We start from the raw sequence: 12,908 nt of genomic DNA on the forward strand, positions 1-12,908 counted from the left end.
TATTGCTGTTACATAAATTATAGTTTTTTGTTGGTAGATGGAGACGATACAAGGTGGTTAGACTAATGAAAAAAGAAAAGAAGCTTGTTTGGTATATCTGTTCACAATCAAACAAGGAATAAGGACAATCTATTGTTCCATCATTGAAATGAATGGATAGACTGTCTCAGTCGAATACCTAACAACTAAATGACGAATATGCGACCATGTCCATCCATCTCAAGAGTCAAGATAAACGGTTCATGACAAAACAGATGCCGACTGTAGAGAACAACACTTTACACCATATTGTCAAAAATCAGCGAGGAAAAATCTCACAATATTTTTCTACTTTTGGTTTTTATCAGAAATCCTGAAAAATACGTTGGCATATATATATATATATATATATATATATATATATATATATATATATATATATATATATATATATATATATATATATATATATATTGGGTCTGGTTCAGGTAATTCTTATAGGATCTGGGTATGGTTTTTCTTATGGTGGATTCTATTGAACCCGGGTCCATACCTGGTACCATCATATCAAATCAATCATGGGTTTAGTTTCACCTGAATCTGAACCAAACCTGACCCGTTGACACCCGTAGGTATACATCCTGGTTTATATATAATCTTTATAAGACTCAAAAATGGTTTTCTTTTTTTTATACATCTAGTCTTATCTGCATTGAAATCCAGTATCATAGTTACCTCAAAACAAAAATGGATACCAGAAGCAATGCATGAAAGCAGTATGAAGGGAAAGCAGGATACTGTTATAAAGCGATTATACAAGGTATACAAAATGAAAAGAAAACACAAAAAGCAATTTCAACAACGGGTGAAAGCAAATAAAAAAAATGATATGAATACAAATATAAACTTGTTTTAAAAATTTATAATTTTCTAATATAAAAATGTAAGAAGTGATAAGAAGCAAGAGGAAAACTTTAATGAAAGAAAAAAAACAATTGGAAAACAAAGAAGAACGGGGTTTCTCCACTAAGGAATGGAGTGTCCTATATTTTGGAAACGGCTTTCTCAAAGCTTTCCGTTCTTTTGAGAAAGCAAAAGAGTTTTTTTTTTTTTACCTATAAAGAGAGCTTCTAGGAAAATGAGTTTCTCTATGTATCAAGAAGCTTCCGGTAATTATGCCCATTACCAGTACTTCAAAACTGAACCAAAATCCAAAATCACTTGGAGTTCCGTGAAAATCTGGCCCATTGACAACGTCTAGATTCTAGAAGACTAGAACACCAGCAAAGACCGGTGAAGCTGCAGTGGTCAAAAGGGCAGTCAAGAGTCTTTAAGAAACTTATAAAAAAATAAAAACAGATGATTAGCAACCACTTATCCTTTGCGAGACAAAAAAACATTTATTACACCAAAAAGAAGATTTTTGAGCCAAAGAAGACTCCCAGATGCAAGAAGACCGCCGCTTGGGCCCTCACCACCTTGGCAATGAGCTACCAAAATTCTTTTCCATCATTATTTCCTAGAAATACCACCACCAACGCCTCAGGATTCTTAGAAACCCCCCATGAACAACGCCCATTATTTGATTTTTTGAGCCCTCCCATCTTGGTGTCTTTGATATGGTGTTGGTAACAAGGGGTGGTTTTCTGATAGAGTTGAAGCTGCTTCAGTTGGGAGAGAAAGAAAGGTTGAATTTTGAATCTTGATGTGAAAACAAGGTTGGTGGGGTTGTATTCTCTCTAGAAACAGGGGTGGGAGGAGATTATGTGCAGGAGTTTTTGAGGGTGTTGTTAGTTTGTTTTGTTCTTTCTTGATGGGGAATTGCTGTGTTGCGTTGAGGTCCTGTCTTTGCTGTGCACCTCCTGACCCAAAATCAGGTGAGTTCTTTTTCTTTTTCTTTTTCTTCTCTTGTTCTTTTTGGTTTAAATTAGTATGAATTTGAGGATGCTTTTTATGGTTCTTTTTCATTGGTTCTTGTAGATGGTTGTCTAGCATGCGTTTAATTGAAACAAATTTGGTTCTTTTGGTCCTTTTTTCTTGTTCTTTTTTTTATAACTGTGTTGATTTCTTTTCATTTTTGTTGGTCTTTCTTTTGAGTTTTCTTGATATGCCTTAAGTTTTTGTGAGTTTTTTTTTGTTTTTATGAATTTGGAAAGAAAGAGGCCAAAGATTTGACCTTGCATTTGATATGGAGTACTTGATTATTCTGTATTACTAGTTTTCCTTCTATTAAATCTTATTTTTTCTTTTTCTTTTTCATTTCAAGCTCTTTAGATGTTGAATTGGCATGTTGGTATGAATTATATGCTTGATTAGAGGCAAATATCAGGATATTTTTAGTGATAGCATTTGCTTTCCTTCTTATATACTCTGTTATTTATTATTTGAGTGTTTCTCTTTGTAGAATCTTCAAAAATACAGAGTGCAACACAGGAGATAGAAGAGAAGGCTAGCGATAATTACCCCACCAACTCTAAAGAAGTTGAAGATTTACGAGGGAATTCAGCTGCTAATCTTTTAGTCGTGTTTACATTCAGCGAGTTGAAGATAATTACAGAGAATTTTAAGAAGGACCGTGTCTTAGGTGGTGGTGGATTTGGAAGCGTCTACAGAGGGTTAATTTCAAAGGATTTGAGACAGGGGATTGAACCTCTGGAGGTTGCTGTCAAGGTTCATGATGGGGAGAAGAGTTTCCAAGGTCACAGAGAATGGCTGGTATGTTTTGTTCGCTTAGTTGTAACTTTCAAGTTCTTATAAGCTACACTTTTAGTTGTCTTGAGTTGTCGGATTTTTTTTTGGAATTTGCAGGCAGAAGTCATTTATTTAGGGCAACTCTCACACCCGAATTTGGTGAAACTTGTTGGATACTGCATTGAGGAAGATAATAAAGTACTGGTTTATGAGTATATGGCTCGTCGTAGCGTGGAAACCAATTTATTTTCAAGTAATTTCCTTCGTTTTCTTGCTCTTTTGATACTAGCTTTTATGGTTGGAGAATTGAGACTTGTTTATTTAAGATTAAAAATGTCAAAGGACTTGAACTATTTAGAGAAGTGTTCTTTCCACTATTTAGAGAAGGATCCTTTCTTGGAAATTCTCCTCATCTCTTAAAGGTTGGGGTATATCGTTATGTGAATACCTTGCAGAAAATAATGCTCGAATTTACTCATGGTTGTCTGCCAGTTTTGTATGCTAAGAGTTAGTTTAATAATCACTTAGTAAGTTGAGGTAGTCATGAATATTTCATTGGTTATAGCATACCATTTCTCCAGCTTCCAAATTACTTTTACAATCTTTATTCAGCTGAAATTAAGAAGTATGTGTGCATGAACTTCAGGAATGTAAGCAATTTTTTCATTATGTTGATCATTTCTGTTAATAACTGCAGGAATTTTGCTTCCACTTTCCTGGGCTGTGAGAATGAAGATTGCTTTAGGGGCAGCTAGAGGTCTTGCTTACCTCCATGATGCTGAGAAACCAATTATCTATCGTGATTTTAAGACATCAAATATATTGCTGGACATGGTTAGTGGCTTGTATCTTTTGCTCTTCTTTGAAATAAATTTTCAGGGAGGAATTTCATGTTTAACCTCGTGAGTCATAAATGTTTGGCAATTTGATGATGCTTTTCAGGACTATAATGCAAAGTTATCTGACTTCGGACTTGCAAAAGATGGACCAGTTGGTGATAAATCTCATGTTTCTACTCGAGTGATGGGCACTTACGGTTATGCTGCTCCCGAGTATATGATGACAGGTACTGCATCATGATATTGTAAGATCCATTTATGACAGCCTTTCTTAGTTGTAAGCAAACTGACTAACTCCTGCAATCATCATCGGCTTGGTCACTGTGGGCTCATATGACTGATGACGATGCCATTAGTAACTCGTATTTTTTTATAATCATTAGTAACTCATGATTAAGATTTGAGCAACTCCAGTTTAGTCCATCTTCCTAAGCAGGATCAGGATGAATTGTTTTACATCTTTATTGACCTTCCTTTGAGTGTTTGTTTGAATGTTTATTGTTTATAAATAATAAATGGAAACAGTGTTGATAAGTATCTATTACCAATATGAGGAACAGACTCTTGTTATTTGGATGACAAACAACTTAAAACAGTTTGTAAATATACATGTGTTTGAATGTAGCTTATGCAAACTTATTTAAACTAATACCCACAAGAATAGTGCAACTTATGATGAAAATCAAATTTTTGCTCCATGAAACTAATAAATCACACATAAAACAGGTATTTTTCTCTCTCATTCCAAGACCAGCATCAATCATTATGGTAACAGCTTCATTCCAATCTAAATATTCTAAATTAGCTTATTTGATGATCAAAGATTAACCAAATCACATAAAACCAACAAAAAAATCATTCCTATGCATAAAAAAAAAAAACATAAAAAAGTAATGTTGGTTCCATCCAGGAAATGATCGTCAACCTAAATGAACAAATGAACTTAAAGCCAACATAATATCATCAAGACCAATACTGGGCAGAGTTCTAGGAGCATTAGAGACACAAGGCCTTACAATTTGATTATTCAGGGAGTCTACAGTGCTTCATTCTACATTCAGACCCACTAACCCGTCCATCTAGAAACCAACTGGAGTACATTATGCATGAGATGGAAGAATTCAATGCAGAGCAGCAGCAGAAAAGATATAATGGGAATAGATTCAATCTGGGTTCCTAATGGTGTTGAACCCAGCTTTCCCTTGGCCTTACCTCTGTTCAAGTTGCTTGTCTTCAGTTTGATTCAACTGCCACCAGCCTTCCCCTCCATTCTATTTTATCCATCTAGCAGGTGCCTTATTCAAGTTTTCTCTTCTGTGCTACTAAACTTGTAATGCATCTTGATGCCTGATCTTGAGTTACTTGGAACTCCTTGTTAACAGTCAATAGGGATTGCTAAGTTTTTCTTGGGTTCTGGTGAGTTAAAATTACTTGTACATCAAATTCAAATTGCTTTTGAGTGCACTTTTGTTCTCTGTCATAGAATTATAGGAATCTGAAATCAGAAGCAGTTACCCCTAGGATAACTCGAATGTCTTTTTCTGGATACATTATCTTTGGGTTGTACATATTTTCTCCTCTGACCCGAACCAGTGTCAGCTAGATTTGAACTAAGAAACTTAAGATGGCTGAATCAAGTTGCAATTTGTAGACAATCTAATTCTCTGAATATAGACAATTTTAGAACGGTTGAGGCAAGACACCTTTAGCTTCTGTTTCAATGGCAAGGGGTTCTTGGCAGCAGTTTTGTTTCTTGGGAAAATGGAGAAAGCGAAAGAATTTGTAGTCTATTTCTTTGGCTGCCCTCTTGCTAGATGTACGATTGGTAGGCTAAGATATTGGTCTTTCTCCTGCATTTAACCAGGATAAACTGTAAAATTTAGAAATGCACACACGCACACATGCACATTTAGTTTTGCAATAAAAATGTGCACACACACGCACACATTCATTTTTGCAACATGAAATTCCCTCTTCTTTTTCAAAAGGTAGGCACATTTATGTTTGACTCTGATTCTAGAATCCAATTTTTTGCAAATTCATAATGAGATATTAATGTACATGTTATTTTCATTAGAATTGTTCTTCTGTTCCTTTATTATTAGACCACAAAAAAAAAACTCAAAATCACTAATAAGATCCATGAAGGATTTTATAAAGCACATACTGTGCACTGCTGTGAGAATAGCATAAACATATGTTAACCAAGTTATCATAAATATCGTTATTATATTTTATATTTTTGTATTACGGTGAAAATCAATGGTTTCTTTCAAGTTGCTCTGTTCAATTGAAAGTATTAAAAGTATACTCTAGTAATTGTGTTTTCTTTTATATTACTGCTTGTGTTCATCAGACCATGCTCTAAAATAACACTGACCAAGCCACATCTTGTGCAGGTCATCTTACTTCTAGAAGTGATGTTTACAGCTTCGGTGTTGTTCTCTTGGAACTGATCACTGGAAGACGGTCGCTTGATAAGAGCAGGCCAAACCGGGAACACCATTTGGCCGATTGGGCCCTTCCTCTCTTGAAAGAGAGAAAGCGGCTGCATAGCATCATAGACCCAAGACTGGAAGGTAATTGTCCATTCAGATGTGTGCATAAGGCAGCAATGCTAGCCTACCACTGTTTGAATCAGAACCCAAAGGCACGGCCACTGATGAGGGATGTTGTTGAGTCCTTAGAACCCCTCCAGATTACAGAAGACACCCCAAGTGCTCCTAAAGAAGTGGTAGTCCAAGAGGCTGGTCAAGATGTTTGATCTCAATACCTAGTTAAGAACTTTGATATAGAGTATTGGGCCATACAGTAGGGAGAGGGCTTCATCTTCCATGAATGCTCTTATTGATTAGCGATGAATGGTATTTGTATCATTATGAGGTTAATTTTTAACTTCAGTTTAATTTTGTTATGTCAAATATCTATGACATGGAAAATTGATTTGAAATACAAATTCTTTTATCTTTTTTAGTTCTGTATGTTGTTGAACTGTGTCCATGTGCATGCCGGTGCCAGTGCGGAGCAATGTAATTGCGGATAAATATAATTGCATTGAGTGGAAGTAGGACACAATGCAAGAAAATTATTACGTGCTGGATCTAACATGATGAGTGATTATTGCAAGGGCTGCAAGGTTCCAAGCTTCCTGTTCTCATGAACTGGATGCACTTAAATTGTAAACCTAGCACAGCATGAAAAAGGGAATGGTATGATCTGTTGATCCAACGCCATGCCATAGTCCTGCCCAGTTTGAGCTTGTGGTTTATATCAATGTCACAAATCTCTGTCTGGAAAATCTCACAATAACATATAGGGTTTCTCTTGAGAAAATATTGGCATATATAAAACATAAAAATACTTAAAATATTAAAAATTATTTTTATTGTGATAATTTCAAAATAGGCATTACTTTTAAAATATCACCTCTTTTGGCAATATATCGGCTTTGGAAACTGTCATAATAAAATGGTAATATTCTCAAAATATTGCCGATATTTATTACATAGGTTTACATCGAGCATAATGCTTGGATACATGGCTTGAACATGGCACTTGTAAAAACCCCTCTAGCGAAGTCGTCGGAGGGGATAAACTTAAAAAAAAAAAAAACGGTTTCCCCAAAGGGGGAAACCGCGTAACGAGAGGGGGTGAGGATAAACCTCACCCCCCATAATCCGCGGAAAGGGGGGGGGGGGCGAGGTTATCCTCAGCCCCTCACCCTGCATGAGGGTTATAAAAACCCTCACGCAGGTCCTCCTTTCCGCACCCTGCATTGAGAGAAATCAGAGAGAGAGAGAGAAAGAGGCTCTTACCGGCGACGGCAGCAAGGTAAGCCCACCTCCCCCCATCTTCTTCTTCGTTTTTCTCTTTTGATCCGAGCTCGGGGGGGGGCAGCCATTGCTGTCGACGAGTTGCAGGTAATGAAAAAAAAAAACAGAGAGTGGGGGAAAGAGAGAGAGAGAGAGAGAGAGAAGAGAGGGGATCGGCCGGCCGATGCCGGTGGCCGATCTCCCTGTCGGCAGGGGGAGACCGGCACCGGCCGTCGGCCGATGCCCCCGTGGTTTCAGAGGGGAGGGTCGGCCGGTGGCCGCCCCTCTGTGTAATCGAAAGGGGCTTTGCCCCTTTTGGGTTTTTAAAAGAGGGGACCGGTTCAGTCCGGGCACCCGGACCGAACCGGGTCGGTCCGGGTCACACCCAGACCGAACCGGATCAGGTGTTTTGAGTGAACCGGTTCAAGCCAAACCGGGTTGAGTCGAACTGGTTCAAACCCAACCGGTTCGGGTCGAACCGGTTCAAGCCAAACCGGTTCAGTTAATTATGGTTCAAATAGAACCGGTTCAGACCGAATCGGGTCTGAACCGATCTGGTTAAACCAAGGTCCGAACCGAACCAATCGGGTCTAGATCTGGGTTTACAGTCCGGACCCAGTTCGATCTGGGCCTGTCTTAGATCCAGAATAACCGGGTCTAGATCTGAATGGATCAGTCTCGGATCTGGACCCAGTTAGATTATCCTGGATCCAGTCAGGCAGATCTGGATCCAATCAGACTATCCAGGATCCAGTCAAGCAGATCCAGTCATCTGTCCTAGATCCAGTCAGAATAGATTGGATCCGGTTCGGATCCAATCAGACTTTTCTGGATCCAGTCAAACAGTTTTGGATCCAATGGATCTGAATCCAAACAGACAGGGTTTGGATCCAGATCAGAGTTGGATCATAAAATAGTCTCGAATTGCCCCGAAATCTGAAATGTACCAAGATATCCATTTGGATACTTGAGATCCATTTCAGTAAAATGGACATATCTTCGCACTCCAAACTCAGAATCGAGTGAGGTTTGGTGCGTTGGATTTGTATTGAAGAGGGGAATCCATTGATCTATGAAATTCAGTCAAACTAGTAATGCAGAAATTGTGGTTTCTTGAATAAGATTCAGGAAGGGTATTTTGGTAATTTGGTAAGAGATTTGTGAACTGATTCAAGTATATTGCTTTAATGACCAGATCCTATTGTTAGATCTTCGTTAGACTCGATTTCGGAGAGAGTACGTTGTTCGCACTTGATGTAAGGGATATTATAAGAAACTTTAGATGTGAATAAACCTTTTTCATGTTGCTTGTTATCGTAGTGTTATAGATTTTATGTGATTAGCATGATAGCTTTGAATGAGACCATGACATGCATAAATTTCATGCTTGACATTATGAGTTAATTTAATTACATGTTAATTGTGATATGCATGTTAATTTTTATATGTCATGCATGATAGAAGGCGATTATGTTTAAGATTGCATATCTAATTGATCATTAATATCATGCTTTGTGATCAGATTAAGTTTAGATTAGAGTCTCATTTAGTTCATTCATGTAGTATGAATGGATATGTAGAGTTCATCATGTAGTACCCCTTAAATCCCGGAAGTGGCGACCTATGGCAAGGGCTACCTGGTTCGCGGCCAGAGTGCAGCCACCATGGAGAGTGGGCCGCCGGTGATTTAATGATGTAGAGTCATTACATCATTGCGTGCTAATTGAGAGCGGTGTGAGTCCTAACGTCATCATGAGATTAAGAATGAGATTGTTGTAATTAGTCATAACACCACTCGTGAGGGAACGAGTGAACTTTGAATTTGAAAAAATTGTTCAATGTGTGAACTTAGTTATGACTTAGGATTTTAGTCACACTGGTTTGGGACTTTGAAGGATCATGGATGGTTGATAACCATCATGTTTAGGATGTAGCACGAACCATGCCGAGATTGAGAGCTTGACCTCTCGGCTAGCTACCGGTGGGGTCCCCGTGGTGGTTCATTGCAGTGCCTGGTGGTCTGGGGACCACTGGGAGTGTATGGTTTATTGTCTGGCCAACATGTAGAATTGGGGTGTTCTACAGGGTTGCTACGCCCATAAATGACTATTACCGGTATAGACAGCCTAGTGATAGTTGAGAGAGAGAGAATATTTGAGAATGATAATGGGGGAAATTAAAAATATACAAACATGTGTGGTGTATCGAGAATTAAAATAAGACTAGGGGCTTATAGCCCACTACAGTTGTAAATTGTTTGTTTAATTACTTATAATTATTTCTTATTGGGTTGTAGACTTACCCCCATTCTTGTTTAATTATAATTGTAGGTTACAGGCATTAGATCGATCACTTATGAGCAGCTTTTTCCATCTTCAGCAGAGCATTGATATTTTTACTTACCTTGTCATTGAGAATAAATTGTAATTGTTCTTTTTCTGTTATGAATGATGAACATTGTTAGAAAAAGTTGATTATGCAAATAAAATAAAAAGTTTTTTTTAGCCACGTTTTCTCTATGTAAGCTTTGCACTCTTTCCTCTAGAAAGTAATATCAACCGAACTCGAACTCTTGAGGTTTCAGATCGGGGTGTTATAAAGTGGTATCAGAGTCAGGTTTACACAGAAAAGATGTTCATCAATTATAATAAGACTCAATGAAAAGATGTAAGTCTCTGCTTAAATAATACACGTTAGTGATTAAATTATTGCTTAATTAGGAATGGCTAACGAACAAAGGAACAACGAAGTCCCACGGGCTCAAAACTCAGCTGAGCCTCCCATGTTCGGGAGGAGTCATCACGAGCATGACTCAAGTGGTTAGAGAGTTGACGTCTCAGCCTTCTCCGATCTACATTATTCTCGGAAATAGAGATTCTTACCATCAGAGCTACCCCTACACTACCCAGGGGCCACACCCACCACCGTACGGAAGGAGGAATCGCCAATGCAACTGTCAGAGAGCAAGGTTGGCACGTGGGCGGATGGGAGGAAATCGGATGGCGGCTCGAGGAGGAATTGGGAGGAGAGCAGCTCTGAACACAAACTTTGTGCCTCGGGGAGGGTCTCGTATGACCAGCGCATGATGACGACATATGTCCCGAGCTGGATATGCGGTTGCTATGAGTGGGGGAAACCTGAGGGTTTCACCTCCATTCCATGAGCTTCTGGCTGAAGAGGCTCGAAGAGCTGCATTTCAGGCAGCCGAAGCAGCTCGACATGCAGCGGGAGCCAACCAAGGTGACCCAGGGTTTGAACAGGGGCGAGAAATTTTAGAAACTTCAGAAGAGGGAGGCGAGGATGAAGACTCGATTGATGATCCTGCCGCACCTACATACACTCCTGCCACACCTACCCACACATCTTCATCACCAATGTACACTTTTGCTTCACCTCAGTACGACTTGAACGCTCTTCCTAAGACTCAAAGAAATACAAGGAACATGCCCTGCTTCGGATGGATCGAAGAATGATTAGGATTAGGTAGTTTGCTTAGTAGAGTAGCATTATTTTAATTGCATTGTTCTTTCTTTTTCTTGCTTATAATGATTCTCATACATGTATGAGATTCTTTTTGAATGAAATAAAAGAAATATTTTTTATATTGCGTGAGATGTGATAAAGTCTTGTGAGAATCCAATGAAACATGTGATGTTAAGTGATAATTTTACTGCAGTACAAATGACCACTTGCAGAGGAACTTCTTATCTTTTCAAGGACACGGTAGCAGCCAGGCGGGAAAGGGAAACCATTGGTGGACCGTCGCAAAGGGCACCCTCATCATCCCCTACTACGGAAGGGGCACAAGTTCAGGGGAGCCACGCGGCAACACACACCGGAGAGATATACTCCGCATGAAGGTAGAGAAGAAAGTATGGAGATCCCACCTGGATCCCCAATGAGTCAGAGTACGAGGATACCACCAGAGTATACTACCAACCGCATTTTATATGAACTGCTACAAACGACCCGTGCCCAACAAAGTCAGCCACAAACGGTGATTTCTGGTATCACCTCATGGGCGGAGAGGTTCAAGAATATGCAGCCTCCGCTCTTTGATGGCACTCCTGACGGTGTCGTGACAGAGAATTGGCTGATGCAAGTCGAGAAGGCATTGGATGTCATCCAATGTCCAAATGATCAGAGAGTTTGGATAGTTGTATCCAATCTGACAAGTGATACGGAGCATTGGTGGAGATCCATCAGAGACACCTTGAAGTCGGACACTTACTTGCCTTGGTTCACTTTCGTGAGAAGATTTTACAGGCAGTTCTTTCCAAAGTGTCAAAGGGTGGAAAAAGAAGAAGAGTTCAGAAAGTTGAAGCAGGGTGACATGACAGTCGCCCAATATACCGCACGTTTCAACTCTCTCTCTCGTTTTGCCAAGTCATTAGTGGCAAATGAGAAAGAGAAGTGCAGAAGGTTCGAGAGAGGTTTGAGGCCCAATATTTTGAGGTTGGTCGGGCCACAACAAATAAAGAAATACAGCCGACTTGTGGACTATTCCTCCAGGTACAAGTTTTGGGAGATGCGGACAACAGATAAGCCTCAATCGAAAGAAAAAGCCAAGACGGAAGAGAAGACCCAGCACAGCGGTGGCAACATAGCAGAATCCTCTCGAAAGAAGTTTCATTCTAAAGAACGATTTCAGCGAGGCAACAAGAGGCATTTCGGAGGACAAAACCTTGGTCAGAACCAGGGTAAGCAAGCCAAGTATGCAGGCAAACAACAAGCCAAGCGACAAAGGTTCCAAAAGTCGGTCCAGTCGGATAATGCTTGTAAGACTTGTGGTCTCCAGAGGCACGAGGGTAAATGCGACTTGAGGAACGTGAAATGCTTCAACTGCCAGCAGATGGGTCATTATGCTAATGATTGCCCACAACCTGATCGAAGAAACAACGCCCCGCCAAAGCCGAAGCCAGCAGTACCAGGTCGCGCCTATGCGACTGCTCTCCAAGAAGCTCTTGCCAACCCGAAAGTGGTTGAAGGTATACTTCTTATTTCTGGTGTTCTTGCTCGTGTGTTATTCGACTCAGGAGCCACACATAGTTTCACTTCTTCAGCTTTTGGGAAGCGGTTGCCAGTGGCAACTTAACGATTGAGTGTTTCTTATTTAATAGAGACACATATATGAGCAACCACTATTGTGGATACTGTGTATTCTAATTGCGTTGTAAAAATTGAAGATTGTGAGTTGCTTGTGAACTTGTTGCAACTCGACTTCAAAGACCTAAATGTTGTTCTGGGCATGGATTGGTTGTTGGATCATCATGCCACTATCGATTGTAGAAGAAAGTGTGTCAGCTTTCAAATACCTATACTCCAACTTTCACATATCAGGGTGTTAGAAAGTTACCTAAGTCGGCTATTATATCTTGTTTAAAGAACAATATATGTATATATATTGAGAAGGGATGCATGGGATTTCTGGCTTACATGAAAACCGAAGAGAAAGAAGACCTCGCAATATCAGATGTAGACATAGTCCGTGAATATGATGATGTTTTTCTAAAAGATCTACTAGGTCCCCCTCTTGATCGGGAGACTGAATTTCAAATCGATCTAGTTTCGGGAACGCCCATTTCGA

The 12,908-nt window shown here is 39.5% G+C and overlaps 1 protein-coding gene across 1 annotated transcript; it reads left to right on the forward strand.

Moving 5' to 3' along the window:
• The first annotated feature begins 1,486 nt into the window (after nucleotides 1–1,486).
• On the forward strand, nucleotides 1,487–6,482 carry LOC149827649 (putative serine/threonine-protein kinase PBL16). Its single transcript, XM_090019539.1, has 6 exons — nucleotides 1,487–1,856; nucleotides 2,384–2,694; nucleotides 2,788–2,923; nucleotides 3,368–3,504; nucleotides 3,613–3,736; nucleotides 5,909–6,482. The coding sequence occupies exons 1-6, from the start codon at nucleotides 1,793–1,795 to the stop codon at nucleotides 6,271–6,273; spliced, it is 1,137 nt and encodes a 378-aa protein (XP_089875665.1). The 5' UTR covers nucleotides 1,487–1,792; the 3' UTR covers nucleotides 6,274–6,482.
• Nucleotides 6,483–12,908: the final 6,426 nt, after the last annotated feature.

This window comes from Nuphar pumila, chromosome 10, assembly GCF_984573655.1.
Source record: "Nuphar pumila chromosome 10, dmNupPumi1.hap1.1, whole genome shotgun sequence".
In the NCBI taxonomy this organism is placed as follows: domain Eukaryota; kingdom Viridiplantae; phylum Streptophyta; class Magnoliopsida; order Nymphaeales; family Nymphaeaceae; genus Nuphar; species Nuphar pumila.